Here is a 20,576-nt window from a genome sequence, read left to right on the forward strand (position 1 = left end):
ATGCCAGAACTATCTCTGTATGAGACTTGGCAATTTGAAAGCTTGAAGCCTGTATCAGGATGTCGTCTAGATACGGAGCCACCGCTATGCCTCGTGGTCTTAGAACCGCCAGAAGTGAGCCCAGAACCTTCGTAAAGATTCTCGGGGCTGTAGCCAACCCGAAGGGAAGAGCTACAAATTGGTAATGCCTGTCTAGAAAGGCAAACCTTAGGAACCGATGATGATCTTTGTGAATCGGTATGTGAAGGTAGGCATCCTTTAAGTCCACTGTGGTCATGTACTGACCCTCTTGGATCATGGGTAGGATGGTCCGAATAGCTTCCATTTTTAAAGATGGAACTCTGAGGAATTTGTTTAAGATCTTTAGATCCAGAATTGGTCTGAAGGTTCCCTCTTTTTTGGGAACCACAAACAGATTTGAATAAAAACCCTGTTCTTGTTCCGTCCGCGGAACTGGATGGATCACTCCCATTACTAGGAGGTCTTGCACACAGCGTAGGAATGCCTCTTTCTTTATCTCATTTGCAGATAACCTTGAAAGATGAAATCTCCCTTGTGGAGGGGAAGCTTTGAAGTCCAGAAGATATCCCTGAGATATGATCTTCAACGCCCAGGGATCCTGAACATCTCTTGCCCACGCCTGGGCGAAGAGAAAAAGTCTGCCCCCTAGTAGATCCGTCGCCGGATAGGGGGCCGTTCCTTCATGCTGTCTTAGAGGCAGCAGCAGGCTTTCCTGCCTGCTTGCCTTTGTTCCAGGACTCGTTAGGTTTCCAGGCCTGCTTAGATTCAGCAAAAGTTCCCTCTTGTCTTGAAGCGGAGGAAGTTGATGCTGCACCTGCCTTGGAATTTCGAAAGGCACGAAAATTAGACTGTTTGGCCTTTGATTTGGCCCTGTCCTGAGGAAGGGTATGACGCTTACCTCCAGTAATGTCAGCAACAATTTCTTTCAAACCAGGCCCGAATAAGGTCTGCCCCTTGAAAGGAATGTTGAGTAATTTAGACTTTGAAGTCACATCAGCTGACCAGGATTTGAGCCATAGCGCCCTACGCGCCTGGATGGCGAATCCGGATTTCTTAGCCGTTAGTTTAATCAAATGTACAATGGCAGCAGAAACAAATGAGTTAGCTAGCTTAAGAGTTCTAAGCTTGTCAACAATTTCAGTCAATGGAGCTGTATGGATGGCCTCTTCCAGGGCCTCAAACCAGAATGCCGCCGCAGCAGTGACAGGCGCAATGCATGCAAGGGGCTTTAAAATAAAACCTTGTTGAATAAACATTTTCTTAAGGTAACCCTCTAATTTTTTATCCATTGGATCTGAAAAAGCACAACTGTCCTCAACCGGGATAATGGTACGCTTTGCTAAAGTAGAAACTGCTCCTTAGGGACAGTCTGCCATAAGTCCCGTGTAGTGGCATCTATTGGAAACATTTTTCTAAATATAGGAGGTGGGGAAAAGGGCACACCGGGCCTATCCCACTCCTTACTAATAATTTCTATAAGCCTTTTAGGTATTGGAAAAACATCAGTACTCACCGGCACTGCATAGTATTTATCCAGCCTACACAATTTCTCTGGCACTGCAATTGTGTCACAGTCATTCAGAGCAGCTAATACCTCCCCAAGCAATACACGGAGGTTCTCAAGCTTAAATTTAAAATTAGAAATCTCTGAATCAGGTCTCCCCGAATCAGAGACGTCACCCACAGACTGAAGCTCTCCGTCCTCAGGTTCTGCATATTGTGACGCAGTATCAGACATGGCTCTTACAGCATCTACGCGCTCTGTATCTCATCTAACCCCAGAGCTATCGCGCTTGCCTCTCAATTCAGGCAATCTGGATAATACCTCTGACAGGGTATTATTCATGATTGCAGCCATGTCCTGCAAAGTAATCGCTATGGGCGTCCCTGATGTACTTGGTGCCATATCAGCGTGCGTCCCTTGAGCGGGAGGCGAAGGGTCCGACACGTGGGGAGAGTTAGTCGGCATAACTTCCCCCTCGACAGACCCCTCTGGTGACAATTCTTTTATAGATAAAGACTGATCTTTACTGTTTAAGGTGAAATCAATACATTTAGTACACATTCTCCTATGGGGCTCCACCATGGCTTTTAAACATAATGAACAAGTATCCTCTGTTTCAGACATGTTTGTACAGACTAGCAATGAGACTAGCAAGCTTGGAAAACACTTTAAAGCAAGTTAACAAGCAATATAAAAAACGTTACTGTGCCTTTAAGAGAAACAAATTTTGAAAAATTTGAAATAACAGTGAAAAAAGGCAGTTACACTAACAAAATTTTTACAGTGTATGTAACAAGTCAGCAGAGCATTGCACCCACTTGCAAATGGATGATTAACCCCTTAATAACAAAAACAGAATAATAAATGACAAAAACAGAATTTATGCTTATCTGATAAATTACTTTCTCCAACGGTGTGTCCGGTCCACGGCGTCATCCATAACTTGTGGGAATATTCTCTTCCCCAACAGGAAATGGCAAAGAGCACAGCAAAAGCTGTCCATATAGCCCCTCCCAGGCTCCGCCCCCCCCAGTCATTCGACCGACGGTTAGGAGAAAAAAGGAGAAACTATAGGGTGCCGTGGTGACTGTAGTGTATAGAGAAAGACATTTTTCAAACCTGATTAAAAAAACCAGGGCGGGCCGTGGACCGGACACACCGTTGGAGAAAGTAATTTATCAGGTAAGCATAAATTCTGTTTTCTCCAACATTGGTGTGTCCGGTCCACAGCGTCATCCATAACTTGTGGGAACCAATACCAAAGCTTTAGGACACGGATGAAGGGAGGGAGCAAATAAGGTTACCTAAACAGAAGGCACCACGGCTTTCAAAACCTTTCTCCCAAAAATAGCCTCCGAAGAAGCATAAGTATCAAATTTGTAGAAATTGGCAAAAGTGTGCAGAGAAGACCAAGTCGCTGCCTTACATATCTGATCAACAGAAGTCTCGTTCTTGAAGGCCCATGTGGAAGCCACAGCCCTAGTAGAGTGAGCTGTGATTCGCTCAGGAGGCTGCCGTCCGGCAGTCTCATAAGCCAATCTGATGATGCTTTTCAGCCAGAAAGAAAGAGAGGTAGCAGTAGCTTTTTGTCCTCTCCTCTTACCAGAATAAACGACAAACAAAGAAGAAGTTTGTCTGAAAACCTTTGTTGCTTCTAAATAGAACTTTAAAGCACGGACTACATCTAAATTGTGTAAAAAACGTTCCTTCTTTGAAACTGGATTCGGACACAAAGAAGGAACAACTATTTCCTGGTTAATATTCTTGTTGGAAACAACTTTTGGAAGAAAACCAGGCTTGGTACGCAAAACAACCTTATCTGAATGGAACACCAGATAGGGTGGATCACACTGCAAAGCAGATAATTCAGAAACTCTTCTAGCAGAAGAAATAGCAACCAAAAACAGAACTTTCCAAGATAGTAACTTGATATCTATGGAATGTAAGGGTTCAAACGGAACCCCTTGAAGAACTGAAAGAACTAAATTTAGACTCCAGGGAGGAGTCAAAGGTCTGTAAACAGGCTTGATTCTGACCAAAGCCTGTACAAAAGCTTGTACATCTGGCACAGCTGCCAGTCGTTTGTGTAACAAGACAGATAAAGCAGAAATCTGTCCTTTTAAAGAACTCGCTGACAATCCCTTATCCAAACCTTCTTGGAGAAAGGAGAGGATCTTAGGAATTTTAATCTTACTCCAGGAGAATCCCTTGGATTCACACCAACAGATATATCTTTTCCATATTTTATGGTAAATCTTTCTAGTCACAGGTTTTCTGGCTTGGACCAGAGTATCTATCACTGAATCTGATCTTTATCGGGAGAAGAGACTCTTCCCGAGACCATAGACCCTGAGCTTTCAGGGAATCCCAGACCGCGCCCCAGCCTAATAGACTGGCGTCGCTCGTGACAATGACCCACTTTGGTCTGCGGAAACTCATTCCCTGAGACAGGTGTTCCTGGGACAACCACCAACGGAGTGAGTCTCTGGTCATCTGGTCTACTTGAATCTTTGGAGACAAGTCTGTATAGTCCCCATTCCACTGCTTGAGCATGCACAGTTGTAATGGTCTTAGATGAATTCGAGCAAAAGGAACTATGTCCATTGCTGCAACCATCAACCCTACTACTTCCATGCACTGAGCTATGGAAGGCTGCAGAATAGAGAGAAGAACGTGACAAGCGTTTAGAAGCTTTGACTTTCTGACCTCTGTCAAGAAGATCTTCATTTCTAAAGAATCTATTATTGTTCCCAAAAAGGGAACTCTTGTCGCCGGAGACAGGGAACTCTTTTCTACGTTCACCTTCCACCCGTGAGATCTGAGAAAGGCTAGAACAATGTCTGTATGAGCCTTTGTTTTGGAAAGAGACGACGCTTGAATTAGAATGTCGTACAGATAAGGTGCCACTGCAATACCCCTTGGTCTTAGAACCGCTAGAAGGGACCCGAGCACCTTTGTGGAAATTCTGGGAGCAGTGGCTAGCCCGAATGGGAGAGCCACGAACTGATAATGTTTGTCCAGAAAAGGCGAACCTTAGGAACTGATGATGATCTTTGTGGATAGGTGTCAGCCCTGTGGAAGGTAATCTCACCCCTGTAAAGGAGAGAGGGAATTTTTAGGACCGACAACTGCAGGCTTAGGAGTGTTGTGAAAGTATCAGTGATTCTGTGTAGGTGAGGGAAGGCAGCAAGGTTCAGAATCATTAGATACAGTTCACTTTTATTATAAGGATAGGTGTGACAATGGCTGAGACCTCAGAGCGTATAGCCCCACTCAGTATTGACAACCCGGTTCCCACATATAACAAACATGCAATTGCAACGTTAAAGTTTTAGATAGACAATAACTGATCATATTTGGCAGCAGACATAGTTATACGAAATTAAGGCAAAACAGAGCTCATGAGATTTAGGCTGTACTTAGGTATTGAGACTGAACAATTAAGAATATAAGTAGTATTAGAGCTTTTAATTATGAAGGTAACCTAACTAAGATTCTGAGACATGTCAGGAGTAATTACTGAATATTCATAAGTTACTGCGGTATAGGTATGAAGGAAGCGCTTTTGAAACTTACTAATAGAAGTAATGGGTGAGCGGTGTCCGGACAGAGAGAAGTTCCCCTGCAGAGTTTGGGAAAATTGCAGCGTGTGCGATGGCGTGTGACGTCACCGCTTGCCGGTTCCGGTCTTGTGTTTGGTAGAGAGGTGAGCTGCGTCTGTCTCAAAGGTTGCAAGGAGGTTAGAGGGTGAGAAGCTGGATTCAACAATCAAGCAATTTGGTATGAGTAGGAGGGAAATTTAAACTGCTTGTTGGGGAGGAGTTATGTAAGTGTGAAAAGACACAGCTATACAAAGGATAAGGCAAAGAACTTAGGCAGTTATGACAATAGGAATATGTAGATACGCATCCTTTAAATCCACGGTAGTCATATATTGACCCTCCTGGATTGTAGGTAAAAATTGTTCAAATGGTTTCCATTTTGAACGATGGAACTCTGAGAAATTTGTTAGAATTTTTAAATCAGAATTTGGTCTGAAAGTTCCCTCTTTTTTGGGAACTACAAACAGATTTGAATAAAAGCCCTGACCTTGTTCCACAGTTGGAACTGGGTGTATTACTCTGTCTCTTTATTTGGTTTGAAGATAAGTGAGACATGTGGAACCTTCCCCTTGGGGTAGTTCCTTGAATTCTAGAAGATAACCCTGAGAGACTATTTCTAGTGCCCAGGGATCCTGGACATCTCTTGCCCAAGCCTGAGCAAGAGAGAGAGTCTGCCCCCTACTAGATCCAGTCCCCGGATCGGGGGCTACCCCTTCATGCTGTTTTGGTAGCAGCAGCAGGCTTTTTGGCCTGTTTACCCTTGTTCCAGCCTTGCATTGGTTTCCAAGCTGGTTTAGTCTGGGAAGCGTTACCCTCTTGTCTACAGGCTGCAGAGTTGGAAGCTGGTCCGTTCCTGAAATTGCGAATGGAACGAAAATTGGACTTATTCTTAAGCCTTGAAAGGCCTATCTTGTGGGAGGCATGGCCCTTTCCCCCGTGATGTCTGAAATAATTTCTTTCAATTCAGGCCGAAAAAGGGTCTTGCCTTTGAAAGGGATATTAAGCAATTTTGTCTTGGAAGATACATCCGCCGACCAAGACTTTAGCCAGAGCACTCTGCGCGCCACAATTGCAAACCCTGAATTTTTTGCCGCTAATCTCGCTAAACTGCAAAGCGGCGTCTAAAATAAAGGAATTAGCTAACTTAAGTGCGTGAATTCTGTCCATGACTTTACTCATCACCTCATACGGAGTCCTCCCTACTGAGCGACTTTTCCAGTTCCTCGAACCAAACCACGCCGCTGTGGTGACAGGAATAATGCACAAAATAGGTTGAAGGAGGTAACCTTGCTGTACAAAAATCTTTTTAAGCAAACCCTCCAATTTTTTATCCATAGGATCTTTGAAAGCACAATTGTCCTCAATGGGAATGGTCGTGTGTTTGGCTAGTGTAGAAACCGCCCCCTCGACCTTAGAGACTGTTTGCCATATGTCCTTCCTGGGGTCGACCATAGGGAACAATTTCTTAAATATAGGAGGAGGGACAAAAGGTATGCCTGGTTTCTCCACTCCTTATTCACTATGTCCGCCACCTGTTTAGGTATCGGTAAGGCATCAGGGTGCACCGGGGACCTCTAGGATCTTGTCCATCTTGCACAATTTTTCTGGGATGACCAGATTGTCACAATCATCCAGAGTAGATAGCACCTCCTTAAGTAATGCGCGGAGATGCTCTAATTTAAATTTAAATGTCACAACATCAGGTTCTGTCTGCTGAGAAATTCTTCCTGTATCAGAAATTTCTCCATCTGACAAACCCTCCCTCACTGCCACTTCAGACTGGTGTGAGGGTATGACAGAAAAAATTATCATCAGCGCCCTCCTGCTCTACAGTGTTTAAAACAGAGCAATCCCGCTTTCTCTGAAATGCTGCATTTTGGATAAAATATTAGCTATGGAGTTATCCATTACTGCCGTCAATTGTTGCATAGTAACAAGCATTGGCGCGCTAGAAGTACTAGGGGTCGCCTGCGCGGGCATAACTGGAATAGACACAGAAGGAGAGGATGTAGAACTATCTCTACTTCCTTCATCTGAGGAATCATCCTGGGCAACCTTACTATTTGTGACAGTACTGTCCTTACTGTGTTTGGACGCTATGGCACAATTATCACATATATTTGAAGGGGGAACCACATTGGCTTCCATACATACAGAACATGATCTATCTGAAGGTACAGACATGTTAAACAGGCTTAAACTGGTTAATAAAGCACAAAAACCGTTTTAAAACAAACCGTTACTGTCTCTTTAAATGTTAAACAGGGCACACTTTATTACTGAATATGTGAAAAACTATGAAGGAATTATCCAAATTTTCACCACAGTGTCTTAATGCATTCAAAAGTATTGCACCCCAATTTTCAAGCTTGTTAACCCTTAAAATGTGGAACACCGGAGCCGTTTGCAATTTTAAACCCCACTACAGTCCCAGCCACAGCCTTTATTGCGACTTCATCTATCCCAGGGGGGTAAACGATACCAATTCAAGCCTTCTAGGAACGTTTTCAGTGGATACCAGACCCTCACACATGCAGCTGCATGCACTGTACTCAAAAGTAACTGCGCAATAATGGCGCGAAAATGAGGCTCTGCCTACTATAGTGAAAGGCCCTTCCTGACTGGGAAGGTGTCTTAACTAGTGCCTGGCGATAAAAACGTTCCCCAAACAATAAAAGTGTGAAAATTACTTCAAACTTTAAAAAACAACTTAAATAAACAATCGATTTAGCCCTTAAGAGTGTCCACAAGTTAATAGCCCATAATAAGCCCTTTATTCTTTCTATAGTCTAAGAAAATGGCTTACCGATCCCCATGAGGGAAAATGACAGCCTTCCAGCATTACACAGTCTTGTTAGAAAAATGGCTAGTCATACCTTGAGCAGAAAAGTCTGCAAACTGTTCCCCCCAACTGAAGTTCTCTCAGCTCAACAGTCCTGCGTGGGAACAGCAATTGATTTTAGTTACTGCTGCTAAAATCATACTCCTCTTTTAAACAGAACTCTTCATCTCGTTCTGTTTCAGAGTAAATAGTACATACCAGCACTATTTTAAAATAACAAACTCTTGATAGAAGAATAAAAAACTACAACTAAACACCACATACTCTTCACCATCTCCGTGGAGATGCTACTTGTTCAGAGCGGCTAAGAGAATGACTGGGGGGGCGGAGCCTGGGAGAGGCTATATGGACAGCTTTTGCTGTGCTCTTTGCCATTTCCTGTTGGGGAAGAGAATATTCCCACAAGTTATGGATGACGTCGTGGACCGGATACACCAATGTTGGAGAAAACGTTTTTTAAACACAGTCACAACAACTGCCACAGTCTACTGTGATTGTTACCCTCCTCAAACATGACTTTGAAGCCTTTTGAGCCCTTCAGAGATATCCTGTATCATGCAGAGGGAAGCTGAATGTCTGTCAGTATTTTTAGCTGCACAGAAAAGCACTAAAATAGGCCCTTCCCACTCATATTGCAACAGTGGAAAGCTTCAGGAAACTGTTTCTAGGCAAAATACAAGCCAGCCATGTGGAAAAAACTAGGCCCCAATAAGTTTTATCACCAAACATATATAAAAAAAGGATTAAACATGCCAGCAAACGTTTTAAAATATACTTTTATAAGAGTATGTATCTCTATTAATAAGCCTGATACCAGTCGCTATCACTGCATTTAAGGCTTTACTTACATTAATCCGGTATCAGCAGCATTTTCTAGCAAATTCCATCCCTAGAAAAATATTAACTGCACATACCTTATTACAGGAAAACCTGCACGCTATTCCCCCTCTGAAGTTACCTCACTCCTCAGAATATGTGAGAACAGCCATGGATCTTAGTTACTTCTGCTAAGATCATAGAAAATGCAGGCAGATTCTTCTTCTAAATACTGCCTGAGATAAACAGCACACTCCGGTACCATTTAAAAATAACAATCTTTTGATTGAAGAAATAAACTTAGTATAAAACACCACACTCCTCTTACGACCTCCATCTTGGTTGAGGCTTGCAAGAGAATGACTGGGTATGACAGTTAGGGGAGGAGCTATATAGCAGCTCTGCTGTGGGTGATCCTCTTGCAACTTCCTGTTGGGAAGGAGAATATCCCATAAGTAATGGATGATCCGTGGACTGGATACACTTAACAAAAGAAATATTATTTATGTTACCACTAGTTTCCAAACTTTACCACCTCAATGGAAACTAGGCCTTAGTGGGCAACTGTGTATAGAGTGTGCATGAATATGACTGTCAGCAGGAAACTTAAAGGGACATTCTAGTCAAAATTAAACTTCCATGATTCAAATAGGGCATGCGATTTTAACCCCTTGAGTGCTAATGACGTCACAAATTGTCTCAGTCAGGTGCTAATGACGGCTCAGTGCCGTCACTAGCACTCTCCCACTTTGAGGGAGATCTGGGGGCTCATACCGGCTCCTACTCCGGCAATCGGGTCTGCATAGTGACAGGCATCGCGGGGGCTTCACGTTACGTGTGGTGACGTCACGCGCAATGACGTGATGACGTCACCGTGCAACTTTATTTAACATTAACAATGTTAAATATAGGAGCAGGGGGCATGCTGCTTAGAAGCCTGTATCTCAGGCATCTAAGCAGCTTCAGACCCACAAGACCCACCGTTGGAAAGGTAATCACCTAACCTTTCCAACAGTGTAAGTATTGGGGATCTGAAATAAAAAAAAGTAAAAAAAATATATATTTAAAAATATAAAATAAAAAAAAAAAACTTTAAAAAACCATAGCACCCAGGTGGGAAAGTGCTTAGCACTCAAAGGGTTAAACAACTTTCCAATTCACTTTTATCATTAAATTTGCTTTGTTCCCTTGGTGGTATTTTTGACAAGCTAAACCTACGTAGGCTCAAACTGATTTCTAAAACCGTTGAAAACCACCTCCTAGCTCAGAGTATTTTGAAAGATTTTCACAGTTAGACAGTACTAGTTCATGTGTGTCATATAGATAACATTGTGCTTACTCCTGTGGAGTTATTTAAGAGTCTGCACTGATTTGGCTAAACTGCATGTCTGTCAAAAGCACTGAGATAAGGGGGCAGTCTACAGAGGTTTAGATGCAAAGTAATCACAGAGGTAAACATATATTATTATAACAGTGTTGGTTATACAAAACTGGGTAATAAAGGGATTATCTATCTTTTTAATCAATACAAATTATGCTGTAAACTGTCCCTTTAAGAGGTTACAATTCCTCAAATGGGCATAAACCAACAAAACAAACAAACAAACAAATATAATCACTTAATGACCAAAAATATCCCAGATTTTTACTACAAAATAACCTTACTGCTCCCAACTACACTGTCATTTTTAACATTAATTATAAAGGTTGCTTTGTAGTTTTATGTAGCTTTAAATAAAATAAAATCTTCGGAAAGCACCATGAGTGACTAATAAACAAACTCCATGAGTTATACTAACCAATCTGTGCTGCCCCACCTCTCTCTGATAGGACTAGCCACGTCACATGATATAAAACACAGAACTTTGTACATATTCTCCATTACACTGAACAGGAGTAACCTGGGTTCTTCCCCCCCCCCACACACACACACATACACACATACACACATAAATCAAGCATAGCAAGTGGTAAGAGGCAAGTTGAGTGCAAGAGGTACATGCCACATACCTCAACTGTATAATACCATAAGGCACCTCAATTACATATTTTTCAATCATTTGAAAAGAAAAAAACTGGGTTCATATTGTAAGGGGAGTAACTAGAAATGCTTGTGCAATGATAAATGCAGACAACGTATGCTGTTGGCATTTGGCGATGTCGAGTGAACACGATTCGCTATAGCAAATCATGTCCGATCGACATTGAATAAATGTATCCCATTATGTCAGCAAAAATGTATGTTCAAATAGTACTTTACCTAAAATTTCCATTTTTTATTAAATAATAAATGTCACATGCTTGTCACATTTAAAGCGAGCAAACATTTTTAGACAGTACAATACTTTTTTGTTCTTTTCTTATAGTTCCTGTTTAAAATATGCCTCATTTGTCTAAGGGTTTTTTAATATCTTGGAAATTCCATGCCTATATATAAACAAAGGTTATGCTTACCTGATAAATTAATTTTCTTTCATGATGGCGAGAGTCCACAAGCCTGTAGAACTGGACTTTGATCCCACATATGATGGCTTGTGGACTCTCACCATCCTATGAAAGAAAAACATAATTTATGCTTACCTGATAAATTCCTTTCTCCTGTAGTGTAGTCAGTCCACGGGTCATCCATTACTTATGGAATATATCTCTTCCTAACAGGAAACTGCAAGAGAATTACCCAGCAGAGCTGCTATATAGCTCCTCCCCTCACATATCATACTCAGTCATTCGACCAAAGCAGACGAGAAAGGAGGAACCATAGGGTACAATGGTGACTGGAGTTTAATTAAAATTTAGACCTGCCGTAAAAAACAGGGCGGGCCGTGGACTGACTACACTACAGGAGAAAGGAATTTATCAGGTAAGCATAAATTATGTTTTATCCTGTTAAGTGTAGTCAGTCCACGGGTCATCCATTACTTATGGAATACCAATACCAAAGCTAAAGTACACGGATGAAGGGAGGGACAAGGCAGGAACATTAAACAGAAGGAACCACTGCCTGAAGTACCTTTCTCCCAAAAATAGCCTCCGACGAAGCAAAAGTGTCAAATTTGTAAAATTTTGAAAAAGTGTGAAGCGAAGACCAAGTCGCAGCCTTGCAAATCTGTTCAACAGAGGCCTCATTTTTAAAGGCCCAGGTGGAAGCCACAGCTCTAGTAGAATGAGCTGTAATCCTTTCAGGAGGCTGCTGTCCAGCAGTCTCATAGGCTAAGCGTATTATGCTACGAAGCCAAAAAGAGAGAGAGGTAGCCGAAGCCTTTTGACCTCTCCTCTGTCCAGAGTAAACGACAAACAGGGAAGAAGTTTGACGAAAATCCTTAGTTGCCTGCAAATAGAATTTCAGGGCACGGACTACGTCCAGATTATGCAAAAGTCGTTCCTTCTTTGAAGAAGGGTTAGGACACAGAGATGGAACAACAATCTCTTGATTGATATTCCTGTTAGTAACTACCTTAGGTAAGAACCCAGGTTTAGTACGCAGGACTACCTTGTCTGAATGAAAAATCAGATAAGGAGAATCACAATGTAAGGCAGATAACTCAGAGACTCTTCGAGCCGAGGAAATAGCCATCAAAAACAGAACTTTCCAAGATAACAGCTTGATATCAATGGAATGAAGGGGTTCAAATGGAACGCCTTGAAGAACATTAAGAACTAAGTTTAAGCTCCACAGATCTCTCACAGCTTCCTTTTTAGTTAGGCTGCAAGAGAATGACTGAGTATGATATGTGAGGGGAGGAGCTATATAGCAGCTCTGCTGGGTAATTCTCTTGCAGTTTCCTGTTAGGAAGAGATATATTCCATAAGTAATGGATGACCCGTGGACTGACTACACTTAACAGGAGAAATAGTACCCTACTCTTGAGAATCATTGAATCTACTGTTTGGCAGTCAACTATGTTGAAAACAAAATAATTTACTTTATAAATATATTTTACAAGCTATTGTGATATGATTCAATGTCATGATTGGGAATGTAAAACAACTACAGAGACATTTCAACCGTACAATGTAATCTTTATGAATTTACAATGAGGTCAGTACTTTATAAAATATTAATTGCAAACTATATAACCCTACAGAAAGCAAAGATAAGTTTTTGAGTCTGTCAATAATGTCCCAGTTCATAAATATTTGAGCCAACGCAGATGTTAAAGTAGAAATAGCACTCTTTAATACAGGCTTGCTGCCACCAGTACTGTACAACAGCAACAAATGCTATCTTGGGATATCTTCAACTGCTACAACAAACTACTGTCTATATTTCTGGGAGTTTTTTTTTTACATCAATGGTTCCAAAAAAACAGTGACTACATCTGCCACACATTTAACTATGTATCATAAATTTAAATACAGTTGTCTTTCAACTAAGAAACATTTAAGCATTTTCCCGTTTCATTCAGTGAAAAGAAAAAAAAAAAACTATTGAAGGTGAATTATTATTTTTATATTTTATGATGTGTTTAATGTTGTAAATGGAAAAGAGATTTGTAGGCTGTTTTCCCTATTATGTTTTAAAATGGTACTAAATAGCACACTGATCACTCACTAGATACTGGTAGATACAACAGAATCAATACAGCAGCAGATGTTTTAACCCAGAAAGAGAATTATATTTTTAATTTCTTTCTTTTTCTACCTCAGATGTTTGTAGATTTTATACATACATAGTGATGGAATCAGCTTACCTATGCATTAGCCACTGTTTTTTTTTTATTTGTATTTATTTATTTATTTTAAATGTGCTATTATGTAAAAAAAATATATGATTGCTTAGATGACTTTGTCCCAGACAAATTTATAATTTTGCATTTGATAATCTGGGTACACTTAGGATATCTAAATGCAAGTGCTAGACATCACTATATAACAATTCTAAGAGATTATAAAAGCAATTTTAAAACTATTACCATGGGGGTTTTTTTTAGGAAAGAACTATGAAAATGGAGAATAAAAGGTCTTCAATTATAGATTAAACTGAAAATTAATATTTTTTAAAAAATATATTTTTTATATGCAATGGATTAAGCATAACAGATGACAGACTATAATGGACTACAAAGCATCAAATTAATGCTGAGGCTTTTGTATAATTGTTTCATAATGATGGAGTAATATTTTCTTTTAACAGTGATTTTTTCCCCCCAAATCTTCATGAGCAAATGGATAGTAACTTCGAAAATGGTAAAGACTCCACCAACATTTTTTTTATAGATAATATATAGAATTATTAATGCAGTTTGGCAATACTAAATTCTTAGTATTTTCTTATATATATATATATATACAGGTGCAAACCCATTTATCCAAACTGCTTGGTACTGGAAAAGGTTTGGATTTCGGAATATTTGCATCTGTAAAATGGGATAGGTTGGAGAGGGGATGAAACGAAGTGTAACCAACAATATCATCACTTAGGCAATATTTAAGTCATTTTAATACTTTTGTATACATAGTACCATCAGAAAAATAAACAAAATGTATTTTCAGAAAGGTAAAAGTTGTTGTTTTAAATAAATACAGACTAGCATTTGCATTGTAGAAAATAAAAGCCAAACCAAAAGATGCAGGAAGAGAAGACTGCGATTTACTGGTGGGGAAAAATGGTAAAAAAATTTTTTTTACAAATATTAATGAAATCATCTGGATTTTGGAATTCCAGATTTTTACATTTGTATCTGTATTTCAAGATTAAGCAATGGAGCACACAGTACTCAGTTTGAAGCAGATACAATTCAGTATGTATTTTTTATTTTATTTGGGGGGGCCTATCACAATCTATCATTCGATAATTTGATAATTATCTGAGTGTTAACAGCTGCAATTGAGCTCTTTTTGATGTCAACACGATCATAATCAAATATTTTCATTGTTTCTCAAAAGCACTTTTTACATTATCGGTTTTGAGAAAAAACGTGCCAATCCTGTTTGTTCTGATCTCAATACAAATTATAGATAATTATTGACACATTTTTAAGGCCAGATTTTAGAGCATAATATCGCTAATATTTTTGCGGTCCACTTGTAATCTGGACTATAGTCTTCTAGAGACAAATGGTCTTAAATACAGATGAGTTGCTTGAGTCCTATGACTGTTTAACGGGATATGAAACCCCAAAATTGTATTGATAGAGCATACAATTTTAAAAACATTTCTAATTTACTTCTATTATCAAATTTGATAATTCGTTCCCATGATATTCTGTGTTGAAGAGATACCTAGGTAGGTATTTGGAGTACTCAAGGCAGGAAATAGTGCTGCTATCTAGTGCTCTTGCAAATGGATAACATTCTTGCAAAACTGCTGCCATATAGTGATCCAGAAATGGGCTGGTTCCTAAGTATGCGTCCATGCTTTTCACCAAAAGATACCAAGAGAACAAAGAAAACTTAATAGAAGTAAATTAGAAAGTTGTTTTTTTTTAAAATTGTATGCTGTATCTAAATCATGTCCACTTACACTTACAGCAGCATTCCTCCAGTATTAACTGATACAGAGCCATACTAGAAAGTTAAAAATATGCATCTTTAAAGAAGCAAAAATGGGCAAAATAAAGTAATTAAAAACAAGATATATGATATTTTTGTTTATTATATATAATTCACATAGATGTAAAAAATGTCTTTATGTAACTTGTATAGCTTTAAATTTCCCAACTTACCAGTTTGCAGCAGAGAGGCCAAAACCACCAAAGCAATCCAATGGCTATGAGGATAAGGATGACCAAAATTGCAATGACTGCTGCTAAGCCATTGGTCTGAAAGAAAGAAAAAGAAGCCCGCCAAGCTGATATTATCAAATCAAGTAAATCTGTGCTGCAGTTTTTGTGTCTCTTTCTTTAGAGAACAGTGTACAGCACAAAAAAAGTTTGCTAGCTGGGTGGCATTACGAAGTAACCGCGTGGGGGCAATGTAATACTTTGTAATATTTTTAATATGAGATCCTTTTAGCCAATGCCGACTTACATTTTAGCTGGGTGGTAAGTAAAATCAGTTGAATAGTGCAACCATTAAAAAGGGGAGAATACTGGAGAATTAAGTGAGACTTTATGAAAGGCCTGTCGGACATGATACGACATTGCGGATCATGTCCGACAGACCTCGCTGAATGCGGAAAGCAATACGCTCTCTTGTGAACTGCTGGTGCAATGCCGCACTCTGCAGATTCACGTCCAATCGGCCGCTAGCAAGGGGGTGTCAATCAACCCGATCGTATTCGATCGGGTTGAATTGCTGCGATCTCTGTCCGCATCTTCAGAGCAGGCGGAGAGATTATAGAGCAGCAGTCTTTAGACCGCTGCTTCATAACTGGTGTTTCTGGCGAGCCTGAAGGCTCGCCAGAAACACTGGCCCTCAAGCTCCATATGGAGCTTGATAAATGGGCCCCTTAAAATAAAGGTAAACTTTCACGAATGAGTGCCCGGTTTTTAAAAATAATATTAAAAAACATAATTTATGCTTACCTGATAAATTTATTTCTCTTGTAGTGTATCCAGTCCACGGATCATCCATTACTTATGGGATATTCTCCTTCCCAACAGGAAGTTGCAAGAGTTCACCCACAGCAGAGCTGCTATATAGCTCCTCCCCTAACTGCCATATCCAGTCATTCGACCGAAAACAAGACGAGAAAGGAAAAACCATAGGGTGCAGTGGTGACTGTAGTTTAAATGAAAAACAGAATTTATGTTTACCTGATAAATTACTTTCTCCAACGGTGTGTCCGGTCCACGGCGTCATCCTTACTTGTGGGATATTCTCTTCCCCAACAGGAAATGGCAAAGAGCCCAGCAAAGCTGGTCACATGATCCCTCCTAGGCTCCGCCTACCCCAGTCATTCGACCGACGTTAAGGAGGAATATTTGCATAGGAGAAACCATATGGTACCCGTGGTGACTGTAGTTAAAGAAAATAAATTATCAGACCTGATTAAAAAAACCAGGGCGGGCCGTGGACCGGACACACCGTTGGAGAAAGTAATTTATCAGGTAAACATAAATTCTGTTTTCTCCAACATAGGTGTGTCCGGTCCACGGCGTCATCCTTACTTGTGGGAACCAATACCAAAGCTTTAGGACACGGATGAAGGGAGGGAGCAAATCAGGTCACCTAAATGGAAGGCACCACGGCTTGCAAAACCTTTCTCCCAAAAATAGCCTCAGAAGAAGCAAAAGTATCAAACTTGTAAAATTTGGTAAAAGTGTGCAGTGAAGACCAAGTCGCTGCCCTACATATCTGATCAACAGAAGCCTCGTTCTTGAAGGCCCATGTGGAAGCCACAGCCCTAGTGGAATGAGCTGTGATTCTTTCGGGAGGCTGCCGTCCGGCAGTCTCGTAAGCCAATCTGATGATGCTTTTAATCCAAAAAGAGAGAGAGGTAGAAGTTGCTTTTTGACCTCTCCTTTTACCGGAATAAACAACAAACAAGGAAGATGTTTGTCTAAAATCCTTTGTAGCATCTAAATAGAATTTTAGAGCGCGAACAACATCCAAATTGTGCAACAAACGTTCCTTCTTTGAAACTGGTTTCGGACACAGAGAAGGTACGATAATCTCCTGGTTAATGTTTTTGTTAGAAACAACTTTTGGAAGAAAACCAGGTTTAGTACGTAAAACCACCTTATCTGCATGGAACACCAGATAAGGAGGATAACACTGTAGAGCAGATAATTCTGAAACTCTTCTAGCAGAAGAAATTGCAACTAAAAACAAAACTTTCCAAGATAATAACTTAATATCAACGGAATGTAAGGGTTCAAACGGAACCCCCTGAAGAACTGAAAGAACTAAATTGAGACTCCAAGGAGGAGTCAAAGGTTTGTAAACAGGCTTAATTCTAACCAGAGCCTGAACAAAGGCTTGAACATCTGGCACAGCTGCCAGCTTTTTGTGAAGTAACACAGACAAGGCAGAAATCTGTCCCTTCAGGGAACTTGCAGAAAATCCTTTTTCCAATCCTTCTTGAAGGAAGGATAGAATCTTAGGAATCTTAACCTTGTCCCAAGGGAATCCTTTAGATTCACACCAACAGATATATTTTTTCCAAATTTTGTGGTAAATCTTTCTAGTTACAGGCTTTCTGGCCTGAACAAGAGTATCGATAACAGAATCTGAGAACCCTCGCTTCGATAAGATCAAGCGTTCAATCTCCAAGCAGTCAGCTGGAGTGAAACCAGGTTCGGATGTTCGAACGGACCCTGAACAAGAAGGTCTCGTCTCAAAGGTAGCTTCCAAGGTGGAGCCGATGACATATTCACCAGATCTGCATACCAAGTCCTGCGTGGCCACGCAGGAGCTATCAAGATCACCGACGCCCTCTCCTGATTGATCCTGGCTACCAGCTTGGGGATGAGAGGAAACGGCGGGAACACATAAGCTAGTTTGAAGGTCCAAGGTGCTACTAGTGCATCCACTAGAGCCGCCTTGGGATCCCTGGATCTGGACCCGTAGCAAGGAACTTTGAAGTTCTGACGAGAGGCCATCAGATCCATGTCTGGAATGCCCCACAGCTGAGTGACTTGGGCAAAGATTTCCGGATGGAGTTCCCACTCCCCCGGATGCAATGTCTGACGACTCAGAAAATCCGCTTCCCAATTTTCCACTCCTGGGATGTGGATAGCAGACAGGTGGCAGGAGTGAGACTCCGCCCATAGAATGATTTTGGTCACTTCTTCCATCGCTAGGGAACTCCTTGTTCCCCCCTGATGGTTGATGTACGCAACAGTTGTCATGTTGTCTGATTGAAACCGTATGAACTTGGCCCTCGCAAGCTGAGGCCAAGCCTTGAGAGCATTGAATATCGCTCTCAGTTCCAGAATATTTATCGGTAGAAGAGATTCTTCCCGAGACCAAAGACCCTGAGCTTTCAGGGATCCCCAGACCGCGCCCCAGCCCATCAGACTGGCATCGGTCGTGACAATGACCCACTCTGGTCTGCGGAATGTCATCCCTTGTGACAGGTTGTCCAGGGACAGCCACCAACGGAGTGAGTCTCTGGTCCTCTGATTTACTTGTATCTTCGGAGACAAGTCTGTATAATCCCCATTCCACTGACTGAGCATGCACAGTTGTAATGGTCTTAGATGAATGCGCGCAAAAGGAACTATGTCCATTGCCGCTACCATCAACCCGATCACTTCCATGCACTGAGCTATGGAAGGAAGAGGAACGGAATGAAGTATCCGACAAGAGTCTAGAAGTTTTGTTTTTCTGGCCTCTGTCAGAAATATCCTCATTTCTAAGGAGTCTATTATTGTTCCCAAGAAGGGAACCCTTGTTGACGGAGATAGAGAACTCTTTTCCACGTTCACTTTCCATCCGTGAGATCTGAGAAAGGCCAGGACAATGTCCGTGTGAGCCTTTGCTTGAGGAAGGGACGACGCTTGAATCAGAATGTCGTCCAAGTAAGGTACTACAGCAATGCCCCTTGGTCTTAGCACAGCTAGAAGGGACCCTAGTACCTTTGTGAAAATCCTTGGAGCAGTGGCTAATCCGAAAGGAAGCGCCACGAACTGGTAATGCTTGTCCAGGAATGCGAACCTTAGGAACCGATGATGTTCCTTGTGGATAGGAATATGTAGATACGCATCCTTTAAATCCACCGTGGTCATGAATTGACCTTCCTGGATGGAAGGAAGAATAGTTCGAATGGTTTCCATCTTGAACGATGGAACCTTGAGAAACTTGTTTAAGATCTTGAGATCTAAGATTGGTCTGAACGTTCCCTCTTTTTTGGGAACTATGAACAGATTGGAGTAGAACCCCATCCCTTGTTCTCTTAATGGAACAGGATGAATCACTCCCATTTTTAACAGGTCTTCTACACAATGTAAGAATGCCTGTCTTTTTATGTGGTCTGAAGACAACTGAGACCTGTGGAACCTCCCCCTTGGGGGAAGCCCCTTGAATTCCAGAAGATAACCTTGGGAGACTATTTCTAGCGCCCAAGGATCCAGAACATCTCTTGCCCAAGCCTGAGCGAAGAGAGAGAGTCTGCCCCCCACCAGATCCGGTCCCGGATCGGGGGCCAACATTTCATGCTGTCTTGGTAGCAGTGGCAGGTTTCTTGGCCTGCTTTCCCTTGTTCCAGCCTTGCATTGGTCTCCAAGCTGGCTTGGCTTGAGAAGTATTACCCTCTTGCTTAGAGGACGTAGCACTTTGGGCTGGTCCGTTTCTACGAAAGGGACGAAAATTAGGTTTATTTTTTGCCTTGAAAGGCCGATCCTGAGGAAGGGCGTGGCCCTTACCCCCAGTGATATCAGAGATAATCTCTTTCAAGTCAGGGCCAAACAGCGTTTTCCCCTTGAAAGGAATGTTAAGTAGCTTGTTCTTGGAAGACGCATCAGCCGACCAAGATTTCAACCAAAGCGCTCTGCGCGCCACAATAGCAAACCCAGAATTCTTAGCCGCTAACCTAGCCAATTGCAAAGTGGCGTCTAGGGTAAAAGAATTAGCCAATTTGAGAGCATTGATTCTGTCCATAATCTCCTCATAAGGAGGAGAATCACTATCGACCGCCTTTATCAGCTCATCGAACCAGAAACATGCGGCTGTAGCGACAGGGACAATGCATGAAATTGGTTGTAGAAGGTAACCCTGCTGAACAAACATCTTTTTAAGCAAACCTTCTAATTTTTTATCCATAAGATCTTTGAAAGCACAACTATCCTCTATGGGTATAGTGGTGCGTTTGTTTAAAGTGGAAACCGCTCCCTCGACCTTGGGGACTGTCTGCCATAAGTCCTTTCTGGGGTCAACCATAGGAAACAATTTTTTAAATATGGGGGGA

General features: G+C 41.3%; 1 protein-coding gene across 1 annotated transcript in view; it reads right to left on the reverse strand.

Annotated features, from left to right (window-relative positions):
* The window catches only part of ANTXR2 (ANTXR cell adhesion molecule 2), a 584,995-nt gene that overhangs the window by 198,969 nt on the left and 365,450 nt on the right, over positions 1-20,576 (reverse strand). The window contains exon 12 of the mRNA XM_053703194.1: positions 15,451-15,546. Coding sequence (XP_053559169.1) covers positions 15,451-15,546 — 96 coding nt within the window. The remainder of the gene's footprint in view (positions 1-15,450; positions 15,547-20,576) is intronic.

This window comes from Bombina bombina, chromosome 2, assembly GCF_027579735.1.
Source record: "Bombina bombina isolate aBomBom1 chromosome 2, aBomBom1.pri, whole genome shotgun sequence".
Classification (NCBI taxonomy): Eukaryota; Metazoa; Chordata; class Amphibia; order Anura; family Bombinatoridae; genus Bombina; species Bombina bombina.